This window comes from Phalacrocorax carbo, chromosome 10 (genome assembly GCF_963921805.1).
Source record: "Phalacrocorax carbo chromosome 10, bPhaCar2.1, whole genome shotgun sequence".
Lineage (NCBI taxonomy): Eukaryota > Metazoa > Chordata > Aves > Suliformes > Phalacrocoracidae > Phalacrocorax > Phalacrocorax carbo.
Genome location: NC_087522.1, coordinates 22,338,895 through 22,363,006, shown reverse-complemented (window position 1 = coordinate 22,363,006; position 24,112 = coordinate 22,338,895). Strand labels below are relative to the sequence as shown.

Genomic DNA, 24,112 nt, shown 5'->3' with positions numbered 1-24,112 from the left:
GGGCCGGGGCGGGGGAAGGGGCAGCGGATCCCCCCGCGGCTCCTCTCCCCGCCGGCCCCGGGCGGGGGCCGCCCCGGCCCCCCGCGGCGGAGGAGGAGGAGGATGGCCGAGGACTCGCCCAAACGGCGCAAAGCGAATTTCAACGAGGCGGAGACGGAGGTGCTGATCGAGCAGGTGCTGAAGCACGAGCAGCTGCTGTTCGCGGCGGGGCCGGGCCGCGCCTCTCCGGGCCAGAAGCGGAAGGTGTGGGAGCTGATCCGGCACAAGGTGAACCCGGTGGCCGCCTGCCCCCGCGACGTGGAGGACCTGAAGAAGCGCTGGCGGGACCTGAAGCGCCGCGACCGCAGCAAGCTCTGCCGCCTCTCGCAGGGCTGCGGGCCGCCGGGCCCCGCCGCCTCCCTCGGCCTCCTCCTGGCCCCCGAGGAGATGCCGCCCGCCGCCGCCGCGCCGCCCGGCCGCCGCCACCTCCACCACCACCACGCCTACGGCTCCCTGCTGCCCGCCGAGGCCGTGCCCATCGTGGGCGGCATCGACACGCTGGAGCTGCCCGGCGCCGTCGTGGGGGAGATGGGTGAGTGCGGGACCGAGCCCCGCGGAGCCGCCCTGGACAGTCCCGGCGTACCGCGGCCGCGGGACCCCGGCAGCCGCTTGCCCGGCCTCCGGTGGAGGGACGGGGGCGGCCTGCGCGCAGGGGCTGCGGGCGCCGGCCCCCACCTGAACGGGTCTGATCCCTTCTCTCCTCGGGCGTGGGAGGAATACACACAGAGACCTGGCAGGTTCCCTCCTGCGGGTCATAAGCGCGTCAAAACGGCGCATAAGAATAAACCCTGCCTCATAGTAGCTGCCCGTCTGTAAGGCATAGACCCAGCCGCTTACGTTCATATCTCATAGAACCACAGAATGTCCTGAGTTGGAAGGGACCCACAGGGATCATTGAGTCCAGCTCCTGTCCCTGCACAGGACAACCCCAAATTCACACCATGTCTCTGAGGGCATTGTCCGAGTGCTTCTGGACTATCGTCAGGCTTGGTGCCGTGATGCCTCCCTGGGGAGCCTGTTCCAGGGCTCCACTACCCTCTGGGGGAAGAACCTTTTCCTAATCCAACCTAACCCTCCCCTGGCACATCTCCCTGCCATTCCCTCGGGTCCTGGCGTTGGTCACCAGCAAGAAGAGAGCAGCGCCTGCCCCTCCTCCCCTTGTGAGGAAGCTGCAGAGCGCGATGAGGTCTCCCCTCAGTCTCCTCCAGGCTGAACAAACCAAGTGACTGTAGCCACTCCTCATACGGTTTCTCCTCTAAACCCTTCACCAACTTCGTGGCCCTCCTCTAGTAGCTTTATACCCTTTATATCCTTCATGTGCTGTGGCACCCAAAACTGCACACAGTACTCAAGGCTGCACCAGTGCAGAGTGAGCGGGACAGTCCCCTCAACCGGCTGCAATGCAGGGCTTGATGCACCCCAGGACACAGTTGGCCCTCTTGGCTACCACGGCACACTTTTGGCTCCATTTGTTGGCTGTCTGTAGTACTTACTGTTGCAAACATGAAAAGCCACACCGGTGTGCTGTTCTAGGCAGTACAAAGTGCATCAAGTACAGAACTCCCTAACTTATGAGAGAGATACCGCCTTAGTGTGCTCAAATGCATTGTCAATACCAAGGCATTTCTTGCAATCACAGTGATTCGGCCATGCCCTTATTGGTTACCACATGCATGGTAGAGCATTAAATGAGCTTGCAATGAACTTTGTCTCTTGAAACCTAAAACTCAGCTTCTGTGGTGGGGCTGGTAAGGGATCTGTAGTATGCAAATCTATGGTTAACTGGTGAACGGGCCTTTATGGTTTTCTTCCCTGGATTGAGGTAACATGTATTCTAAAAGCATCAAAGATAATGCAGTGTGAGTTGTAGAGTCTTGTTTCAAGGGCTAATGTTGGTGCTTAGTGGACAAGAACATGTTTCACTGACCACCGAGGTCAGGAAGTTTCTCACTGACTCTCCTTTGCTTTTCCTCTCAACCCATCTCCTCTAGGGTTTAATGACAATCCTGGCCCATCTCATCAAGCCAGCCTTGCGAAGATGAACCTTAAAGAAGAAATAGTAGTGAAGGTGGTAGAGCCAGAAGAAAGCTCTGAGGACATGGCGGTGGTGCCACCTAGTCAAGAACAGCTACCTTTTCTGGGGACATCAGGCGGTGGTTCCTCTGGGAAAGTAAAAGCCAAAACAAAAGGCAGGTCTCAGGCGGATCAAAATGAAATAACTGAAGAGGACCTAGTGCACATCCAGCAGACCCAGATGCAGGTGATCCAGTCTGGCTTTGACAGCGTCAACCACAATCTTCGACTGCTGCAGCAAGGCATGCAAGATCTGAGTAACAGCCTCAGCATCATGGCACATGCGCTTGTTGCTATCAAAAACGTCTATGTGAAAAACAACACTGGCCCAGCCACGTATGCCACCGCCTCTACTCAGACCACAGCTGGGTACCTGAGCCCGGGCTCCCCCCAGGTCTCCCCCACCGAGGACAGAGGTAGAGCGCAGGTGGCTGGAAGCAGCAGCAGAAGCAGCAGTTGCAGCTCCAGCTCCATGTCGCAAGAACCAGGTCCTTCCGAGTTTCCTCGGCCCCCCCTGAGAACCATTAAGAAAGAACATCCAAATGGCTGCTACTACTTCTGCTTTGCAGATGTGTAAAAACTTGAATATATGTAAAGTGACTGTGGTGTTAGGTGCTGTTTTATGTTCTGCTCCGGCTTGGGACTTGGAAGGAGCAAAGTGGACTTGCCTCCCACGTTTTTCCCAGTGGGAAACATTTCACTATAGGTGGCATTAAACACTAATTACCGGTCTCCTGTTTGTTAGCTCTGTTGCAGTTGGCTAATAATTTTCTTCTGTTCTCTTTATCCTCTTACTCTCTTAAAAAAAAAAACAACCAAACAAAACATCAGATTTATTTTGATTAAGACTCTTGACTGTATCATCCTTTGTTTAATGTGACCTTTTGAAAAATAAAAGGCATGAGAGTGGGATAAAAGTAACATTATGGTGACCGAGCAACAGGAGCTGTCTTACACAAGGTGTTTAGTTTTTTGATTAAAGAAACATCAGAAGTAGCTGGATTTTTAAGTACTTGCTTTTTTTCTAATGATTATAATGTCGGGGGTGTTTGCTTTGATGGTGGTGGTTGTTTTGGTTTGGTTTTTTTTTTTAAGTCTGAGCTGCGCGAGGCATTACAGGAGGGGTTTACATACCTGCTTAATTCTAGGAATGGTTTAGGACTGAGCTGTTGATTCATTAAAGTACTCCTCAGCATTCATACATCATTGCTCCACCTGGCTGTTGTTCATTCCCAGGTTGCCAAAGGCACCTGCTCCTCAGAGGCGTTTTGGTTTACACTAGCAGGGTAGGCTCACTCTTGTCACATGATTAAAATAGAGAAGTACAGCAAAAAATAGTAATTGGTGCCTGGTTTTGACATGGAATAATTTTTCCCCATATGGTTTATAAGCAGGCTGTATCTCCAGCTGATTTTGCAAGCCTTTGGCATCAATACCACAATATTTGAAATAGAGCAAAAAAGTTTCCGGATTGTTTTAGAAGTTAGATTTGCTGTTCAACAAATTTCAGGAGGCAGGGGCTGACTTTGCTTCAGAGAGAACAAACATTCCTGCATAGCTGATGAAGCTTTCATTTTCACCTATCAGAGAGATTAATAAAATCTTCTGTTCTTTTAACGATATATCCAAGGAAGAAGAAAGAGAAGGAAGAGCTGGAGCAAAAAGTAACCTCTTAAGTGTCAACTCTGGAACAAGCACAAAAGAATCATTTTATCCTAATGTGAAAAAGTAAAAAAATCTCCTTTTCACATTTAGATAGGAGGAAACTATTGTCACTGGGGCTATTCTTAGGATGTGTTTAAGGCTTATATGTTAGAGTCACTCTACTTCACACTATTTAAAATTAGCAGAGGTGCTGCATTCATACATCCAGTGTGCATAGTGGAGGGAAAAAAAACCCTCTCACCTGCAATTTTATCTGATGACCTGACAAATCATGCAGCTCCTCTTCTCAAGCATTTATCACCCATATTAAGGTTGTACGGGTAAATTTGGCCTATAGCAACAACTAGCTGACTCTTGTTTTCATCGTTTGCGTAAGCATTTCTGCCAAAAGAATTTAGTAAATACGTATGACGTAGAGAATGGCAACCCAATTGTCCCTCTCCCAGGAGCATAAGAACATGTAATCATAGGGTAAGATACGACATTTTTGCAGTCAGCTTTGACAGAGCACTATACCATAAGAAAATGTTTTTTTAAGTACTTTCTTTTGCTTCTGCCTGTATACCATCATGGTGTGCTGATCACACACGCACCTCAAAACCCAGCAGCTGCTGCCTAATAAAACATGAACAAAGGGTAGCCACACTGTTAGCAAGTGTTTCCCTTAGTTTCATAGATGGCATAAAATATGCAAACATCTCATGAAATTAAAACGTGGACATGTATGGCACATTGTTAATTGCGATTAATGCCTTGAAGAGAGGAGGTTCTTGTTTTCATATTTACCTTACAAAAGCAGATGGTGTGGGTGACCAGTATCGCTATCTTATTTCTAAACAGCTGCTTTTAGAAATGGGAAAGAACTAATCTTTCTAAATATGATTTTTGAGTGTATGTTGTTAAAAGCTTTCCAAACTAACCTGTTGGAAGCATTTATGTTTCTCCTCCTTAAGCGCAGATGGGCTCTCAAGCAGTTCTTAACTGAAGAAGGTACCCTTCATTTGTTCTCATGGACAAAGCAGCCAGTTAATGCTACCGTGACATTCCAGCTAGATTAGCAAAATGTGATCTAAAGTTTAGCTCATCCTTCTGGGCAGCAGTTTGAGATTGTCCAGGTTGCAATAGCTGGTTCTTAACTGTCTGACGTTCTTTCAACATGTCCATTCTTTCTCCAATTGTTAATTCTTGAACTTCACTTACTACAGTATTTCTAGGGAGAGCTGGCTTGTGTGCATTACGTAGCTTCCTCATGTTTGAGTACAAATTTAAATAAGACGAAGCTACAGCCCAAGTGCAGAGAAGCGCAGCAAGATCCCAAGAGCAGAGTGGGTGGACTGGATCTCCTGTATGAATGAAGGCAACAAGCCAGACAATGCTAAAAGACACTGCGGTGGTCAGACAGCTACCAGCCCTCAACACTGATCTGCCACGGTGCCTTTGTTCCCATCTTGCTTCTTCCCCCCAGTCTGTTGGATGTACCACTAATGTATACTGGAACCAGATCAAAACCACTCTTCCATTTCTGGTATGATCCAAGCTTACATAGTATTTTAAACAAGGAAAGGCACTGAGCTAGCTGTCTCCAGTACAGAGTGTGCAAATTTGTTATTTCCATCTTCAAATGAATACAGCTGGCTAGCTTTTTCTTTATGCGCCCTTTCTGTGATCAAACGATGGTTCTGTTGGGAGCACCAAAAGCACACACCATCCAGAAACATGCCGTTAAGTTTCTGGCTGCTCTTAACAGAAGAGGAAACATCATTTTCTTGGAATGTTAACTCACTAAATGAATTCCCAATTTGTCTCCTGTCATGTGAAGCAATGAGCTATTTATATAAATGACAAGAGCTAGTGACCTGGTCATGAAGCTGAATGAAAGTACTGCCAGTGAGTTGAACGGGGCAGAGCTGGCTTTTAATTTGCCTTATATACAAGGCATAACAGCGATAATGCCAAGAAAGAGATCCAGGGGATTTTCTCTGATTCTTCCTGACTTCCCTGAAAACTTTGTTCTGCTGCACAAAGAGCAGGCAGTGTTTTCCACAGCATACATGGACTAAGGCATGCAGGCACATAAACCACAAATATAAATCGTGATGATACTATAGCCTACTTTTACCTGGTTTTACTAGAAAGAGAAATGAAAGGATCCTGGAGGAAGCTACTGCAACTGGTAGCTTAACACTTCCTTTCCACATTGCACAGACTGCTCAGATTGAGTAACAACTTCTGCTCTTTCAGTTCTCTGCTATCTGCCACTTAAGTGTATTGTACAGAGGATGAGACAGGTCTCCTTAAGAGGCTGTAAAAGCTCGGTGACTACATCCAGACAGCTGATCATCTCCAAAGAAATCCATTGCAGTGGCCTCTGACTAAATGAGAAATGACAATTTTGAAGGAGGGGGAAAAAAAAAAAAAAAAAAGGTAGCAGCAGTTGGCTTTTCAGGGTGACCAGGCTGGAATCCACCATATTATTACTAAAATTCATCTGACCTGGCTGTGGCAATCATTTATTGTTTGGCTGAATACAGACAGTGTGGATAAGAGCAAGAGCGTATAAAAAGGGAGGTTTCCGAGGAGGCCTGCTGAGTTTTTCTATTCTTATTAATATACAACACATGCATCTGCTAAATCAGTACAACTTCCATTGATCCAATCATTCCGACTTGCAGTATGAACATCTGACTCGTACTGCAGTAGTACCAACAGGCACTTGCTTTTTCCTATCTTGTAACAGGAAAAAAACCCCCACTGTCAAAGCACTTTCTCCATTTAAAGTACAGAGTTACAGTAGTAAAAAATATTGAAAAAAATCAACGGAGGCTTTATAATAATTGAATCATTATACAAACACAATCAATAATTGAAGTTTTGCATGCTGAATGAATATTTTATTTAGAACCAGTTTATAAAAATAAAATACAAAATAATTTGAAAACAAAACTTAAAACATTGTACAAAGCCTTGATATGGTACAAATGAGAAAATAAATAATTACAACTTTATGTACAAATGACCATTACAAGGGCATTAAATCTTCATGTTCTTGGGTGCCTGAGCAAACTTAAGAGGAAAAGAATGGCTTAGAAGGTTTCCAAGGAGGGGAAGGGAACTACAGTTACTGAACAAGAGAATTTGAGGGAGTCAACATTTGTCTTCCTCAATGGTAACATCTTGGAACTACTTTCCACTTAATTTAATCATGCTGCAGATTTTACTAGTGAGTACTTCATTTCTTATGGGGTGACAACGTTGTATTTTTAATTGACAGATCTCATTCTTTGTGGTATTGCCCAGAGATTTTAGATTAGCAGCCATTGGTTGGCAGCTTCAAAAAGTCAGTACTTGTCTGAAGGCATTGCTGGTGATTTCCTTAATTTACTAGTTTGGATATTCATAGAAAAGCATTTGAAAATCGATATCTCTTAGCAGAAGCACTGCAGCTCCTCTCTGGGCTGACTCTATAGAAAGAAAGGTAGAAGTTGGGGAAGAATTTCAAATCTTGCTTTCTAGCCAAGGAAAGTGAAGAGGACACAGAGAAGGCTGCTAGGCAACAAATTCAGACCTCCAGTCAGAGGAAAAATATGTGAAATGGCCAAAAAAATCCCACCTTACCTTGTGCCAAGCCTTTATGACCTCACCTGCCACACAGCAGATCTGGGTTTAAAAGGATTTGAAGCCAGGCAGAGCAAACTAATTATACTATATCTTTTGGAGCAAGCTGGTCTGCTGCTGTTGTGGGTCCTTTATAAAAAAGTAAGGTCAAAGATCAAGTGATCTCAAAAGGAAACAAACATCTGTTACTCAAATTAATTCCAGCTGAATTCCCACAGGCGGTTGTGGATGATCAGTACCTCATACAAGTAGCCCACTTGAGGTATTGTTTTAGAAGAAACCATTTTGTACTCTTGGCCAAAGCTGGCTCTCAGCAGTAATTCTTAGAAGTAGAGATCAAAAGGCATGTCATGTCATAATAGTAATAAAATATAAGCATTTTACAATTTAAAATACAGCAACTCCAAATATTATATTTATAGAGTGAGTTTAGTCCTTCAGTCCCTAAACAGGGGGAGAAAACCTCAACAAAACAAGACCCTGTACTACTTTTAATGAAAGTTTCACCTTTCATTAGAACAGCGAGAATTCCCAAGGATCCAAGCTTTTCATGTAGAGGAGAAACAGAAGCAAAATACGTCAAAGACATATGCTAACATTTGCATTTGTCACTATGACTCTGAAGAGAGAATGTGTTACCAACAATGGAGAGTAAAATCAGCCTACATGTTCAAACCTGGATGGCTAGAATAATTGCCAAGTCTTCAAAACAATACACTCTTATGCATTTTTCCTTAAAAAAAAACCCAAACAACAAACCTCAAAGGTTAACATTTAAAAGCCTGATTATTTAAACCACAGGAAAGTGAGTGATAAAACTTTTTGCTATTTGACAGTATCTTAAGGTAATTCCAGACAATTATTACAGAATCCAGGCTGACTTTTATATAATTTCTCTTTTACAAATGTTATATGTAGGGAAAAGGAAGACTTGCTTCAAGCAGACAGCTGAGGTATTCTTGTGTGAGGTGCGTGTTTATGTGATCTGCATGTATTAGCTAAGCAATGTATGACCTACGGCTGAGTATTGCCTGTAGTCCGAACGCTGAACCTCGCTTCCTTTTACCAGCGCTACCGGTTACTGAAAATTGCAGTAATTGCAACCAATGACATCTGAGCTAAAAGCAAAACAGCAACCAAACCCCTGCAGTTCACTGCCTACTTGATTCGCTAAAAGAAGTAGAATGAAAATATTACACACTGTTCCACAAGTTTCAGAAGTAGGAATCAGCATCCAAAGCTTTTACCAGTTGCAGAGGGAATCGTGGTTAATCGTCAAGGCTTTTATTTATATAGCTGACAGTTCTCCGAGTGCTCTTCTGTAGTGGATGTGCCACAGGGCATCGTGGTGTTACCCTAAGACACCTAAGCAGCCCCTTGCTGACAGGAATTGGCAAGACAGGCATGGCTCTCGTCACCTAACAGGATCAGTCCTGAACGAAAGAGTTAAGATCCATATATTATAGGCCTACAGTAAGAAACCAGTTTGACTTTGAGCTCTCTTTTATTCTCCTGTTCCTTTTCAGAAGATTCCTCTCCCATTTAACATATATAAATATAAAAATTGGAGGCACATATCCCTAGTTTGCCATTAGACTCTTTTAAGAAATTGGAATAATCACTTTCTTACCAGGATTTATGCCTCTCAGTGTTCCACAAAAATGTCCAATTCATTATGGAAAAATTCTGTTTGCAGGAAAGAGTCTATGCTGTAAGCCTGGCTTCATCTACATTCCCATAAGCTTCTTTTTTTTTTAAGAAGCATTTTTTAGAAGCATTTAGAAGCATTACAGTCAACCATTGCAAAAATGTTACTGCAATAAGAAGGACTTATGGGAGTTTTGCCCAAGTAGGACCATAGGATCAGGCCTTGTAATATGGAAGAGACACAGAATCGGAATTTGGGCATAGCAAAATTACAGTAGATGAAGAGGCGATCAGAGCAAATCAAAGCAAAACAGGCCTTGGCTTACTCTGGCAAATGAATTCTGGTAAACAGGGTGCAATAGCTGAGACTGTTCTTATCTATAGGTATATACACACCTATGTATGTATATATGTTTCTATATAATATACAGTATCTATATAAGTGTATGTATTTGTACACTTATGTACAAATTTGTATTTATATATATAAAATCAAAACTGTTTTCCCAGCTATCATTAATACCATAATACTACAAATTGTAAATGATAGAGCTCTTGCAAGTCTTTTTCAGATGAAAAATATTTCAAGCTATTTTTAAATATCTAGGACCAGATCCTCCCCTTTACATGAAGACTGTTTAGTGAGGTATGCGAGAAAGCTTGATCTCAAACATGCAGACTCAAGGCAAGAGTATGTCCAGATTTCCCAAGACGCAATGTGGCTGGTGGCTATTACAAATGCCCCGTGTCACTCCCCAGGGGTTTTCCTCCTGAATAATTGTATATAACTAGCAGTTAAGACTTCATATTGCTCCTGCCTTTGAGCAGAGTAATTTGCTATGCTTACCAATCCTGCTCAAGTAGTAGATAGGTGCCTAGCATCATACAACTTGCCAGTGTTGCTCTACTGTATCACACCTTCTAATTACATTTAACAGGGCTTTACTTAAGTAGCAGTTGCCATGTCATTAATAATGAAGTTTATTAATATTAATATAGATTGAGGTTGCAACTTAGAGTCATTATACCATGTAGTATTGCAGCACAAGAGTCTTGTGTGAAATGTTCAGTCTTTTCAAGTTCTATTTTCATTTAAAGGCTTCGTGCCTCAATTTCTCTAAAAAAAATGCTCCGAAGTGCTGGCCACAACACAGGAAACACCATAGAGAAGAAATGTGTGTGCAGCACCTGCATCTGCTACATGTCATGGCTCCATTGCACTGCCCTCCAAAGAAATAGAGGCTTGAAGAGGACAAAGCAACAGCTCCTTGAATTATATTGTTTCCCAGCCAAAATCCCCACGTAAGCTGCTGTGCCCTATGCAGAATAACTGCAACTGTTTTGTACAATGGAGAAAAATCTTCCCCATCCCTGAAAACTGGTTGCAGATAAGCCTCCGTAAACCCTTCATTCACACTCTGCACAAGGGCCACACACATGTACCTTGGTGTTTTTATGCAGAGTCAGTTGCATATTCAGATATTGAAGCTTGCAGAGTTCTTGATGATTACACAGGCCCTCTAGAAATATTAAGCTAATATTTATGACTGAGTCGGTCAGCTGATCATTACCTAACGACATTAACTGATTGCTACATTAGACTACAGTAAGCAATTCTGTAAACTTTTGGGGGGAGGTTGTCAAGCAATAAAAAGACTCCAGAAGAGCAGGTAGTTCAATCACTTCTCCATTCATATCTACGTGATTCTCTCACTAGATCCTATTGAATCCACAGCAAAAAGCAACTGCAGACATAACAGTCCTTTTACCTTTTTCTGCACTGAAAAAAGCCTGGGTCATCCATCACGATTGATATCTCTTTCTCCATTTTGGCATAGTTTACTATTTTTACATTGGCAAGTAGCTCAAGTACAAGTGAATTTCTACAGCACTGGTTTATTTTACATAGGAATGTGTAACAATGGACAAGTCTGTACTTTGAAGACAGCATAAAAAATCCTTAGGTGTTATATTCTTTCTCTCCTGTAAAGTGACTACCTGTTTCTGGATCCTGATACCCTGGAGAGAAAATATAAACACCTCAACTTCAGCATTTCAGGCAAGGATGCATAAAGTTGGTACCTCTTAAAACTGACCATGATGATGTAGGAGTAAGCTTACAAGACCATAATAAATGCTTTTCAGAAATAAGGGGGAGGGGAGGAAAAATAATCATAGGCTGCCACACCACCTTAACAAATAATTCCAGCAGTGCCCAGGGCAAAAATATCACAATGGGACCAAATTCACTTTATGGTGTACTGTAAGGAAACATGAGGAAAACAGGAAGGAAAAGATGGAATTTGTTGTCACATTCGTCTGTTAGGTATTCATTGACTGTCACTGCTCCTATATGACGAGCATTCATAACAATTAAGAACTCACATTATGACATAAAAATGAGTAACCACAAGCCCTATTTGTAATTAAAAAAATACCTTTGAGTCTCTGTTCTTGTTCCATATGCAGATACACACACAAAATTATAAAGAAAAAAAGCAAGCGGCAAGACAAAACATTGGCTGGTTGAGAAATCAGCAGTCCGTCAATCTTGTACCAAGGTATAAAGGCTATTAGAATTTGTGCATTCCAGGAATTTTTTTGGGGAAACAGACGATGCAATGCCAAAAGTATTCAGGAACTAACAGAAAGGGAATTATATTATTTGCGGTCCATAAATTACAAATGAAAAATGAGAATGAGTTTATATAAGCATATACATATATGTATATACATAAATATTTATATTATATAATTTACCATGAGAACATGCAATTATTGGTATAGCACCTATTATACAATATAATACAAAGGAATAGGACTTTCCAATGGTACAGTTTCTTCAGAAAAAGCAGGTATATCCTACCTATTGCATTCATCTGTAGTGCTTGAAACCTGAATGAAATTAAGGTTCCACACTGTGCTACATTACGTATGGGAAACAATATACATATTCATAGTAAGAAAAGAAACAAATAAATCAACATAGTCTGACAAAGCAAGTGAAATTCAGTGCAGCTCCAGGGCAGCTTTAATGCAGCATTAGGATGTGTTAGCTCAGAGACAAAATATTCCCTTTTTAATCCAAAGGTATTCATTTGGCAGAGGTTAAATCAAAAAGCACAGATGCTGGCTGGAGAGGCATATGACTACAGCAAGCAGATCAGTAACTGACAAGTCTCCTTACGCATCCAGCATCCCGGCAATAGGAATAATCAGGGAGAGCTGGCTGCATCTTTCTCAGGCTTGCATTCTGGTGTGTTACTATTCTGACCCACTATTCTCTTCTGAATACAGCAAAGGGTGCCGTACCGTTACGTTCCTTACAGAGATCCTGTAGAGCACAAGAGGTTAGTACGTAACTATCAAAGGCCGAGGAATTAGACACCAGGGACTTTACTGACAGACAACAAAGCTTGGCTATCAAAAAAACCATTTGGGCAAAAGAATTACAAGAATCCAACACAAAAAATATCTTAGATTGCTTTCTGTATATTTTGCTTTGACGACTAATATTCTTACCCAGATTTTGTACGGTGTAAGCGTATTTCTGTCACCTACAACCTACCAAGTTCGTGAAGCAGACGATCTCCTCACCTCTATTTCATCTTTCATGTTTTTATAAAACAAATGACCAGAAGAGCAAATCTTGGTTGGTAATCATCTCTGCACAGTGGTTTAAGTGATCCATAACGAACAGAAAAACAAAAGCCAGGAATAACAAGGGGTCTTTTTGCAGCTGAGTTAGGGGGGAAAAGGTACTTCTGTTTTCTAACTTATTTTCTAACATACATTGCAATTTATTGTAAATCTGCAACATTCAGTGAAGTGCAGACATCTCCTCCTTTCTCTTGTTTCCTAGACAGGAATGCTTTTCCAAATTCTACTGAACGCAGTTTAGAAAACCCCACTACGTCTCGCAAAGAAGTGTATGATGTATAACAGAATTAGCTTCTTGGATCCTAATTAGTACTAAACAATTTTCTAAAGACTATAGCTATGAAAACATCTTGGAAAATGTTAATATTAATTTTTGAAATGTTGTCAGTGTCAAGAAGGTGCAAGGTATATGATACTTCCTTGGGTAAAAAATCTGTGCCATGGTAGACAGGGGACAAGATGAGCACTGAGTGACTCAGAGATGTGTGCAGCTCAAAATGGAAGAGACTTATAAGGTAGAAATGCCATCATCTTCTAAATTGTGTGCTTTTTTAAAACTGCAAAGATGTGCTTAAGCACTACTTATCTCCCAGGTAGTGATGTCATTTTGGGAATAACCATTTCAGGTTTTCTTACATACTCGAGTATGTAAGGCCTTAAATAATTAGGCCAAATCTTCTAGCTAGGTAAACTAAAAACATAGAAATAAATATCCTTTTAGAACACTCACCTTAAAGACATTTTTATTTCTAAATACATTGCACCTCTTTGACTACCTAGTCATTATTATCCTGGTTTCTAATTCCCCTCTTGCAGATCTGCTTGCTGCCTGCTCTTAGGCAATGCCTGGCCACTTATTTACACAGTATGCTTTCTCATGAATAGTTTATGATGCTTACTTTCTTTAAAAAGCGCAGATTCAACACCATTTTTTTAACATACTTTTTTTGATTATTTTTTTAAATACACAGTACACAGACACAACATGCATCAGATTTAGGAGGAGGCTTTATATCTGTCAAGGCCCAGTTCTTATCTGCTAAGCTTAGTGCTTGATTTGCTCTTTCCTGTGGAAGTCTTAGTGTTTGGGGCATGGTGGAAGGAACTGCCAGATCCTTTCAGACCATTCTTGCATGGTTTGTTGCAGCAGTGCTCCTGTTGGCAGGATCTCCTAGACGATGAGGAGCCTGAATGGCTAGGAGGTGATTTACTCCTCCCAAGATGTGGGGATGAACTCCTCTGATCATGATGGGGTCTCCCAGCCCGGGATGGAGAAGAACTGGCAGTACGGGGTAAAGAAGAGCTCCTAGGGGAGGAACTGGGACTGCGTCGGGGGATGACAGGGCTTTTGGGTGGTGTTTTTGGACTATGTGGAGATCCTGGACTCTTACATTGGGTAGAACTCCTTGGTCTTTGAGATCCATTCTGTAGGATTTGAGCCAGACGAGAGATAAGATCTGAGTCCGAGCTGCTGCTCCCTAGGACTCTGTATCTGCGTAACCTTAAGAAGAAATGAAGAAAGATTATTTCTGTTCCCATCTATTCACTAGATGTCATATAGAAACACAGTATCACTGAAAACTAGGGATGAGTTTATATTGCAGAACAGACCTCTGGAGCTGAACTTTCCTATAAAGTAGAGGGTTTTGGATGTAGGCTTTGGCTTCTGTGTTGTTCAAATCAACACAGTATTTATTGCACAAACTCACCCACATAGACAGCCTAAATGTTTACAGGATAACTGAAATTTCCTGGCGGTGCTGGAAGAAGTGCACTGAAGAACAGTGCTTTTCACCTCTGTTTCGCAGGGGTATGTCCATTCCTGCACACCCTCAATACACTCCTATACAGAATGTTAAGGGATGACAAGGCACACCACAACTTTCTTCAGAGGGTTTCACACTACTGTATCAAAATTGTCCTTATCCTGGTAATATAGGCGCTGAAGAAACTACATCATGGTTGTCTGTAGACAGAATTGGCAAAGGGGGGGCTTCTAGAATTCACTCTGCGCTCCTTTAATTAGTTGTTTTTACTTAGCCATGATCTGAGCAGAGCTAACTAACTCAGTACCGATGGCTGGAATCGCCAAACCCGAATACTTAAAATATCTACAAGAAGAACAGCCTAATTTTCAAAGGGGCTGGCTATGACAGATCCTATTGATTTCTCTGGGCTTGTGAATAATCAACAGTTCCGTAGAAGTGACCCCACTTTAAAAAACAGTGTAAAGATTTAGTTATAGATTGACAGGTTTCAAAATATTGAATACACATCTATTGAGGTATCAGGTTTAATGGTGAAGCAGGGCCATTCTTGTGTAACAGCTTCTCCTCGTTCATTCTCCAACAGTGTAAGATTTCTCAGAGAATTGGAGCCCAGCATTTTAAAAAAAATAGTTAAAGGTTGGAACTTCTACAGCATTACATACTGCATAGTAACTGCAGTCTAGCTCAAATCCATTTTTAAGCTGAAAACCTACTTCTATTTTCTCTGCATTACCTAGCTTCTACCCCAGGTCTAGTAGGCGGTTTTCCTGGTGGTGGCCGAGGAAAGAACTGAGCTGAACTTGAACTGATGACTTGATCGGTGGTTGCCCAGGACACTGGCCTTGGAATCTTGCTTTTTCTGGACTGAGTGCTGCTTGGAGATAAAGAGCTATCTTCTGTCTGCTTGCTGAAATGAGAGTCCAGTGTCAATCTAGAAACTGAGGATAAGACATCATCCTCAGAAAATGGTACTGGAGTAGCAGCCATTTTTTCCTCCAGTGACTTATCAGAGGCACTTGAGAGGTCACCAAGGAAAGATTTGAGCTGTCTCTTTTCCATAAGTAGTCTGACCAAGTCTGTCTGATGGGCCTTTTTTAGGAGAAGCTTTTCCTTTGCTGAAACAGGAGAAGAGGACTCTGACGTTGAGTCTATCTCTTGTGCTAAAACTGGGATTCGGCTCTGCCTGAATACAAAAGGAGATTTAACTGAGTCCTTCTTAGATCGATGAGAATTCTCATTTTCTGAAATGCAGTGGAATAACTCTCCATTTCTGGGAGCATTTTTCTCTTTTTTATCCTCCTGGTGCAAGAAAGTAGTAAGGGCCACTTGGTGGCATTTCAAGTCTTGGATATGGACTTCTTCCTCATTACAATGAAAACCATTTTCCTGAACTGGTGCTATTTTGCTTGCCTGTGTATTAACATGTGGTTTGGTAAGCCTTGCGGGAGAAAATTCTGATGGTTTAAGTGCTATCGACTTCAGAACCTCATCTTGATTTGGCACCAAACAGATGGGCCTTGGCTTTGATTCTTCAGCAGCTTCAGTATTCATTAGAGGTTCTTCCTCTGCAGATTTTGAGTTTCCTGGCAAAGAATTCTGTTCTTTGCTTAGCATTTCAACAGCATCCTCAGAAACCCCTGGAAGCCTTTCTTCCTCAGCCTCCTCTACAGGAATATTTTCAAGTTCCTTCTCTTCCTGTACCCCACAGTGTTGTTCAGGTAGGTCCTTTCGGCCACAGTCCAGGACGCTGACACATTCTTTGACAAGTTCTTTCCTGTCAAGAACCTCTTGGCTGATATTAAGTACCAAATCTGGTCTGCAGGCACTAGCTGGAAGTGCATCCTCCATCACAACCAAACCTGGCAAGCTTTCCTTTGGAGTGGAAAGTCCCACGGTGTGTTCCATAGACTGAGCATCCTGCTCCCTTTTCTCTAGCTGGTGGCCATAATGAAAGCTCTCCGAAGCAGACTGTGTGGATGCCACTGAAGGTCTGGGTATTGTTATCTGCATTAGAAAATTAGAGAAGGAAAAGGTGAGAATCTCAGGAATGTTATACAGATAACATTCTTTAAATAGCATTTTTGGTTCCGTGTCTTCAAGGTACATGAATTACAATGTTCAAATAATACCTAACTTCATAATTTACATCTAGATAATGAGAAAAAAAAATACACCATCATCCCAAGACAGAAAGGTGTAACAGGTAAAGACAAACATAATCTCAGTGGAAAATGTTGCAGTTACCAAGGAACCCTCCTGGAAATGAGATCCAGCCTAACAGGTAGGGTTTTTATTTATTTTACATTAGTTTGAATACTCTTAGAATAAGTTGTATATAAACATAAAATATTTAACAAGTACACAACAATATTTTTAGACAAGTACAGAAGACAAAGAACACTGTGAGGTCCAGATTCAGGAATGGACTTAAATTTCAATTTAGGCAGAATTTAGATACTTTGGTAGCAAAACAATTAATAAAAAAACTTTATTTACCTAATTTAAATGCATCCATACTGATAATGCCTGTATTTTTGTCCAGAAAAACTCTCCTGAGCACCCAAATTTTAGCTACTGCCTTCCCTATAGAAGCTTATGCCTCATTTTAACTAAGCAACCTGGTTAGGACATGTCCTCACCTAAGGTCATTAAGAAAGTCACAAACTAAATATTCACAGATCTAAATCCCCTAACGGGTCTAGGTACGCTTAAAGCACTCCTAAAACAAATGTACAGTTTCGAGTCAGAGTCCATTTGAAAAACAGCTGATTATGATGAGTGCTGCCTCTAGTACCTAGCTTAATTGTTAAAGCACACGTCCAGGAAATGGCAAACCTGCATTCATGTCTCTCCCCACCTGAGGGACGTAAGCCCACTTTCCCCAGTTCCCATCAAGTATGGACAAAACCAGAATGGAGTCACTTCTCACCCTTCCCATTGAAGTCAGGCCACTCCACAGGCAGAAATGCAAGAGTCATGAGGTCAGAGGGTGAGAGAGCACACACAAAAGTGAGAGGAGTTTTACCTCCATGACCAAGGGAGGAACACACTCTCATGTGAAGAGGAGTCCTAGGTTCTGGTTTATACCTATTGGATTGAGTCATCCGATACAGCAAAAAATCAAGGGGCTACCCTTACATCTTCCTCTACGTGGACAGAGAGGTCAGCTCCTTTTTCCCTTGTATTCTTCGGCCTCGTGAATCTGACATAGTTTGAGTTTGTAATACTCAGCACAAAGTGGAAGACTAGAGTCTGGGTTTGGACATAAAATCTTTCTTGATGCACTGATGGTAGAGAAAACTAGTGGTAGCCTGTTTCCAGTGTTGCCAGTATTCCCCTATGTTACAAGACAGATTTCACTTGACCTTGTTGCAGAGGTTAGACATCCTGCTAGGTTTAATGGGCTTTTGTACTACTGGGTGGTAGAAACCAAGTTCATCTGTCAGGACCCATAACAATTTATACTGTGTACTCAAACTTTACAAATACAGAACAACTCTCCAAAATAAGAAATGGGAATGGACAGTGAAGGAGATACGCTCTCAAAGGAAATCTGAGTGTAATAGCTTCATTGACGTTCTTGATTTCTTTTTTTTTTTTTTTTAATCTTCTTCATAGTCCTGTATTATTTCCATCATTATGGTGCACATTTACCTCCATGAAACACAAACATTCAACTGATATTATAAACAGTTCACTAGAACAGAACATGAAACACAAATCACAGGCATAAAGCTGAATTAAAGAGGACAATTATTTATGTTAAAGAAATTATTTCTATACTACAAAATGTATTCTGAACCCCTCGAATTTACCTATTGCAGTTTTTGGACCTTAACCTAAACATGTGGAATCAAAGTTTTTGAGAAATTTGGAATAAAATTTGGAGAAAAATATTTTCTTAGTTTTATAAGTAGGATTATCTGTTAGGCTACAGAAAGTGGTATTTCAAGTTTGGGCCAATACAGTCCCTCCATGTTTGCTGAATTAAAATGGTTCCTTGAGAAACAAACTGAAGTTACTTAGTTTTGGCAAACAGTCCTCCTCATCTCCTCTTACTCTCAGCCTGGGTTCTTTCATCTGGAAGAAACACTACTTCCCTTTCGAGTTTGAGAAGTCTTTCTTACTTCAAAAGCTTTTTTGTGAAAGAATCCAAATACATCAGTTCAGCTACAGAAAGAACAGAGGAAGTAGAATATTTTTTAAAAGCACCTTTACACGATTAGGTCAATTAGTGCCTAAATCTTAAACAAAAATAGTTTAGCAAGAACTTTGCACACAAAGGAAAAGGGATAAAACTGGGGGGAAAAAATTAAGAAAACCGGTCTACGAAAGAGGGCAGCTATTCCAAAGATTTCCAAACACCGCTAGGAAGTTGCTCTGAGGAGACACATCTCCAGGTATCATACACTGAAGGACTTGCTTTCATATGACAGAGGATCTATTTTGGCCTGTCACATAAAAATCATCAGATATCTTAGAAATTCTCAACTACAAGCTAGGTAAAAGTGGGTTCAGGAAATTTTAATGCAATATTGTCCTTGGAATAGCAGGTTCAGATTTTGGAGAGATCACGTGGGCATGTGCTGTCCACTCAGCTCTGTCTCCAGCTTGTTTCAATACCTTGTTCTCCAGGGGTGCAGAGTCTCCTAGAAGGAAATCCGGTAAAATAGTTCCTTTTCCAAACTTCTCACTTGATGAGCTAGTCTGGTTGCCAATTCAAATAACCCAGAACAAAAAGAAAAAATCTGAATATCTGAACAAGGATGGCTTCCCTTAGAATAGAATGGTTCTGGTGCCCTCTCAGTTTTCAGAGGTAAGACAACCTTAGTTATTCGCTTTTAGGGGGATATCTGTCTTCCTGGTACATTTCCAGAAGGACTGCAATTGCAGTTAAATCCTCCTTTGCTCCAAAATCTCTACATGAAAACTCTCTTTTTCTTGTGACCTCTTTCTCATATGTAAATTCTTTTTTAGGTGAAACCAGCTCTGATCTGAAATCTATTTACATTTTTCAACAGATCTCATATCCTTTGCCACACCTGGAGAGAGACTTTCCTAGTCTTTCAGGCCTATCTTGGCCAATCCAGATTTAACCCTTACACCCAAGAAATAGAAGAGTAAGCTTGTTGAACAACCTACAATTGAACAGGCAGGAGCTATTTGTGAAAGAAAAACAGATGGATGAAAGAAAGGGATACTGGATGACCAGGTAACATCAAAGCCTCAGTACTACTGAGCAGTTCACAGTTGCAGAAATGGCTTTTGAACACATCCTACATTTACTGATTTGTGTTCACTAACAAACAAAAGTTTGTTTTCTCAGATGCTCAATAAACTTATTAGTCTTCTCAAAGCACAAGAATTAAATTATATCTCCATTGGGCTTGAAATTTCACCTATATGTGCAATAAATTTAAATGGGTAACCATGTAGAAGTGCCTTTCATGCAAGGGTTGCTATAGCTTCAGGTGCAGCTTTAAAAGAGAAACAAAAGAGCAAGGCCAATTTCTAAAAAATCTGGGAATGTGTATGAGAAAATAGAACTGAACCCTGTTAAATCATAGAATGGTTTGGATTTGAAGGGACCTTAAAGATCACCAAATTCCAACCCCCCTTGTCATCAGGGCTGAGGAGAGCTGATCCTGAGACATGCAAAATACACCAATTTAAGATATCATTTAGTCCAGTTCAGGGAGACGGAAGTCTCAAGGTTGTTCAATACATATCTAGTTATAAAACAATTAATACATGCCCTAATATGTAAAATTAAAAATACCCATCATAATGATAAATAATCCTCATACTTGCATTTCTTCTACTAATTAAAATACAATCCTGTGAGATTTCTATGGCTAAAAACACTGAACCCGAGGAACAAAGATTACAATGCGATGTGGGCAATTAATCTAAGAAAAATGTGGTGAATAGAATTTAAAATGCTGCCTCCCAGCTCACTATGATAATCGGTTTAGAACACTATCTACCGAATTATCGCAATTCCCATACTTCAACAGAAGTTATGTGATACAGCAGATCACTGAAAATGGCTGAGACAATATAGGGAACAATGAATTTGAGGTTCTCCTTTCACTCCAAAATATTTGAATGAAGTTATTACCACCACAGTCTTGAATCCTTTGGCCTTCCCTAAATAATTTCTTAATTCCTTCCTGATTTCTCAAATTAGCACTTGACCGAGACAAGAAACTAGACTGCATTTTCTGTAAGGAATTTACAAGATGGTGAGAGTGGGATGTTGAGAAGGAAAAAGAACAAAACAACATCAACAACATAAATATCTCTTGGACATCCTTTATGACATCTAACAAACTTTCCTCCCTTTAAACCTTTGACAGGCTGCAATAGCAAGCGATATGCTTGGATGAAATCCTCTGTGAATGTATAGAGCAAACTGCAGAGGAGTGAAATATTGAGTTTTGGTCTGCAAAGTTGCTAAGTCTGAAAGATCTAAAGGTGTAAATATGGATTACTGTACAATACCAGCACGTAAACGTCTGACCTCTCATCAATACCTTCCTCCCTCCAGTCACGCTGTCTGCTACTTCTGCAAGCATGTCAAGTGCCGTCAGGACTTGAGGCCTCTTAGAATCATGGTGTACAGATCTGTTGTTTAGCTAATCCTGTCATTATTTGTAACTTGTCGCATTAATAAGCCATTATCATATTTCTTGGCATTCTGAAGACACTTTTCCTGACCAGGTTACTCTTCAGAACTTCTTTCTTACCTCAGTAAATTCTGTGCATCTATGGGAACAAACCTCATGTATCTTTTCCCTTTTCCCTCCTTTTCTTTCTCATCTATTATTAGCTGTGTTGCTTACCAGGAATACGACCAATGTTAGTATAAGTCCGCAACTTTTGCAATATCAAACAACCTCCTTGAATCTTTCCAGTTTACCAGCTTCCTCTTACTTCATGACTTTTCCTTTACTTATGTCACTTAATTTCCATTTCCTTGCACAACTATATGCCTCTGCATAGAAATCTGAACTGCAGTTCGTATGAAAACGTAAAGGCTATGTCCTGTAACTTACTGCTAGTGGTTTCCTCAAATGAATACACCACTGCTAGGTTTACATCTCTGTAGAGAACTCACCTAGCTTACTGTTCAGAACAGCCCTCCTACTTTTCAAAATCCTCCCTACCTACTACTATCATTCCTACTGACTTTTTAGAATCTAATCCTTTGTATCGCTTACATTCCCTTCCCAGATTAAATTCACAGTAAGGAAGACGTTAAACATAATTAATTATAGATTTACTATACCACATTGGCTGTTTCTAGAGATAGACTAATATGGGGATAAACAGGAGAAAAGTATGGCTGTAGTTCATGGTGTTATGGAACATAAGACCACAGGTGATTATAAGTTTTTGATACTGAACCCCTTTTAACAGTCCCATATATCTGGTACTACAAGCACTGCAGGCATTTGTAGGAGCTGGTGGTCCCCAGGACACTACCGTCTGTTAAAAATTCACACATGATGGGTCCTAATCCTAAACTGAAGAGAAGTAACATATGAAGGCTTACTTATATCTATCTGAAAAGAAGAGCATGTTGCTCTCCGCAGCTCTTCAGATATATTCTTTCTGCTTTTCTATAATGCTAATTTTTGCATCGATCTATATGGAGGTTGCAAGAAATGGGAAGATGATGGAATACAGGTGCAGAGCTGGGAATGTACAAGACAACTGTGTTTTCATATTCTCTAATGTGAAAGGTATCTTGAGGATAAAGAACATATAGATCTGTGTGTACAGTCTTTCTTTCAGACTTATTATGGCTTAATTTCAGTATTCTTTAAATATCTTCTCTTTTCATTTATTCCTACATCACTTACCAGGTAAAAGATGATGTTTTTGTCCTAACATAAACCCACATCCTCAAACAGGGAAAATATTGAGTGCTTGAAAAGCAGTATCTTTAATTGCTTTTAGAGAATGACTGTCATTGTAATAAGTGGCTAATTAGTTTGGTAACATGACTAAAACAAGTACTCATTTAATTTGAAACTTCTATATAACGCATAAACCAATTGAAGAATATTCTTGAATTTACTAACATTGTTGGAGAACTGGGAAGCAGCGGCACTTACAGACGATTACTTCATAACACTCACGCAATACCCCTGTTATATACTCCTATTAAAAATGGGTCAGTATTGCAATATTTTTCTTGAGTTCCACAGAGGCAGTCTTTTTCTAACAAAGAAAGCATGAATTTGCCTTAATTACACAGTTCAGAGATGTGGAAAAAATGGCAGCTGAAGCCCTTCCCATCTCATGCTATTATCTTCCTCTTTACAGAAACTGAATACCTACCTTACCATGGTTATTTTCTTAAGTCACAAAAAAAAATAGACATTAATTTGTATTGCCACAAGCTTGCCCACTTGGAGACTTTCCTCTGGAAAGTTAGAAACTACTGATTCAATGAGGATTGTGGTTTTTAGTAATCAAGCCAGTGAGTTCATATCACACTCTAAGTAGCACAATATATTCAGCATTTCTAAATCTAGATTTTATAAAACATCTAACAATCTTCAACAGGAGGTTAATTAGTTCTGCATGAGAGGTTATGTTCAAGCATACTTAGGGACTCTGCTGCTCAAGTATACTTAGGTAGTCAGCTAAGAAGCAAAATAAAACACTACAAATTAGAAGGCTCCTCCTCTAACAGAGGACACATTAAGTAGGAAGAGACTTTATTTTTTTAATTAATGGTGCAACCACTTTTGGTATATAAAATGCAGTTAAATATATTCACAGCTATTATTATCATAGCTAATAATGATGTAAGCATCTTTAACCAAACCTCGCTTTGTTTCAGCAGCTAGCTGTGAGAAATATATTAGTATATATTTTTCTCACTTTAGAAACAATTATTTTCACTACTTTTGAATGATCTTTTTGAAGCTAAGCTCTACATTAATATCTGTACCTACAGGGAAAATAACCCATAATTTTCAGAAGCAATAAAAACACAGGCTAATACTTGCTCAGGAAACCCCTGAACTCTCATTTTCAAAGCCACATCATACCTTGTTATTAAGGCCCAGTACTTTTTTTTAAAACATAGTCTCGCCTTTGAAAAATTCATTTGAAATGCTCTATTCTAAACGCAAGTTCAATCCAAATAAATAGCCTTTCTTTGTAATGAAAAAAGACATACACAGAGACTCTCAATCACATAAGAACTGCTTTTATGCATAATAGCAGTGGGGCCTGGCTGTTACTATTTAGATTAATTCTGAATATTCCTCTCTGAGATATCAGTTCCAATTTCAATAAAGGGTCATCATGAAGTGTCAAGTAATTCACACATAAGATCTGTCTTAAAACCCATGTACAGATTTCAAATATGTAATTTTTTTCTGTTTGTATCTGATTCCTTTGAGCCACTGTCTAATTCTAGGTTACTGCTGTGCTACACTTATGCTTCAGTTTTGCTATATGCACTATATTTTGTAATTTTTGTAAAATTAAAAGTTTCTTTCATATTCAAACAGTAACACTAAAAAAAGCTCCAACAGCACATTAAAAAAAAATAAAATTGAGTCTTTCTGACTTCTGATCCTCCAGTCAGACAGTGAATCCATCCATTTGTATGGTGTAAT

The 24,112-nt window shown here is 40.6% G+C and overlaps 2 protein-coding genes across 5 annotated transcripts in view; one reads left to right on the top strand and one right to left on the bottom strand.

Moving 5' to 3' along the window:
* The first annotated feature begins 102 nt into the window (after nt 1–102).
* On the top strand, nt 103–3,313 carry LOC135315272 (myb-related transcription factor, partner of profilin-like). Its single transcript, XM_064462438.1, has 2 exons — nt 103–571; nt 2,031–3,313. The coding sequence occupies exons 1-2, from the start codon at nt 103–105 to the stop codon at nt 2,687–2,689; spliced, it is 1,128 nt and encodes a 375-aa protein (XP_064318508.1). The 3' UTR covers nt 2,690–3,313.
* A 3,308-nt stretch (nt 3,314–6,621) lies between these two features.
* Nucleotides 6,622–24,112, bottom strand: part of TTBK2 (tau tubulin kinase 2) — a 104,313-nt gene continuing 86,822 nt past the window's right edge. For 2 of the 4 annotated variants that reach the window (XM_064462424.1, XM_064462425.1), the window contains 2 exons: nt 15,202–16,472; nt 6,623–14,200 (listed from right to left, as the gene is read on the bottom strand). In XM_064462424.1, the coding sequence (XP_064318494.1) occupies nt 13,732–14,200; nt 15,202–16,472 (1,740 nt within the window). In that variant the 3' untranslated portion in view covers nt 6,623–13,731. Of the gene's footprint in view, nt 14,201–15,181; nt 16,473–24,112 lie in introns of all 4 variants that reach the window. The other 2 variants (XM_064462427.1, XM_064462426.1) reach the window with 2 other exon arrangements.

Bases quoted from the DNA above. Each gene is read 5' to 3' on its own strand.
- LOC135315272 (XM_064462438.1), top strand. From the start codon at position 103: ATGGCCGAGGACTCGCCCAAACGGCGCAAAGCGAATTTCAACGAGGCG. The intron at 572-2,030 runs GTGAGTGCGGGA...CATCTCCTCTAG, and splicing joins CGCCGTCGTGGGGGAGATGG to GGTTTAATGACAATCCTGGC.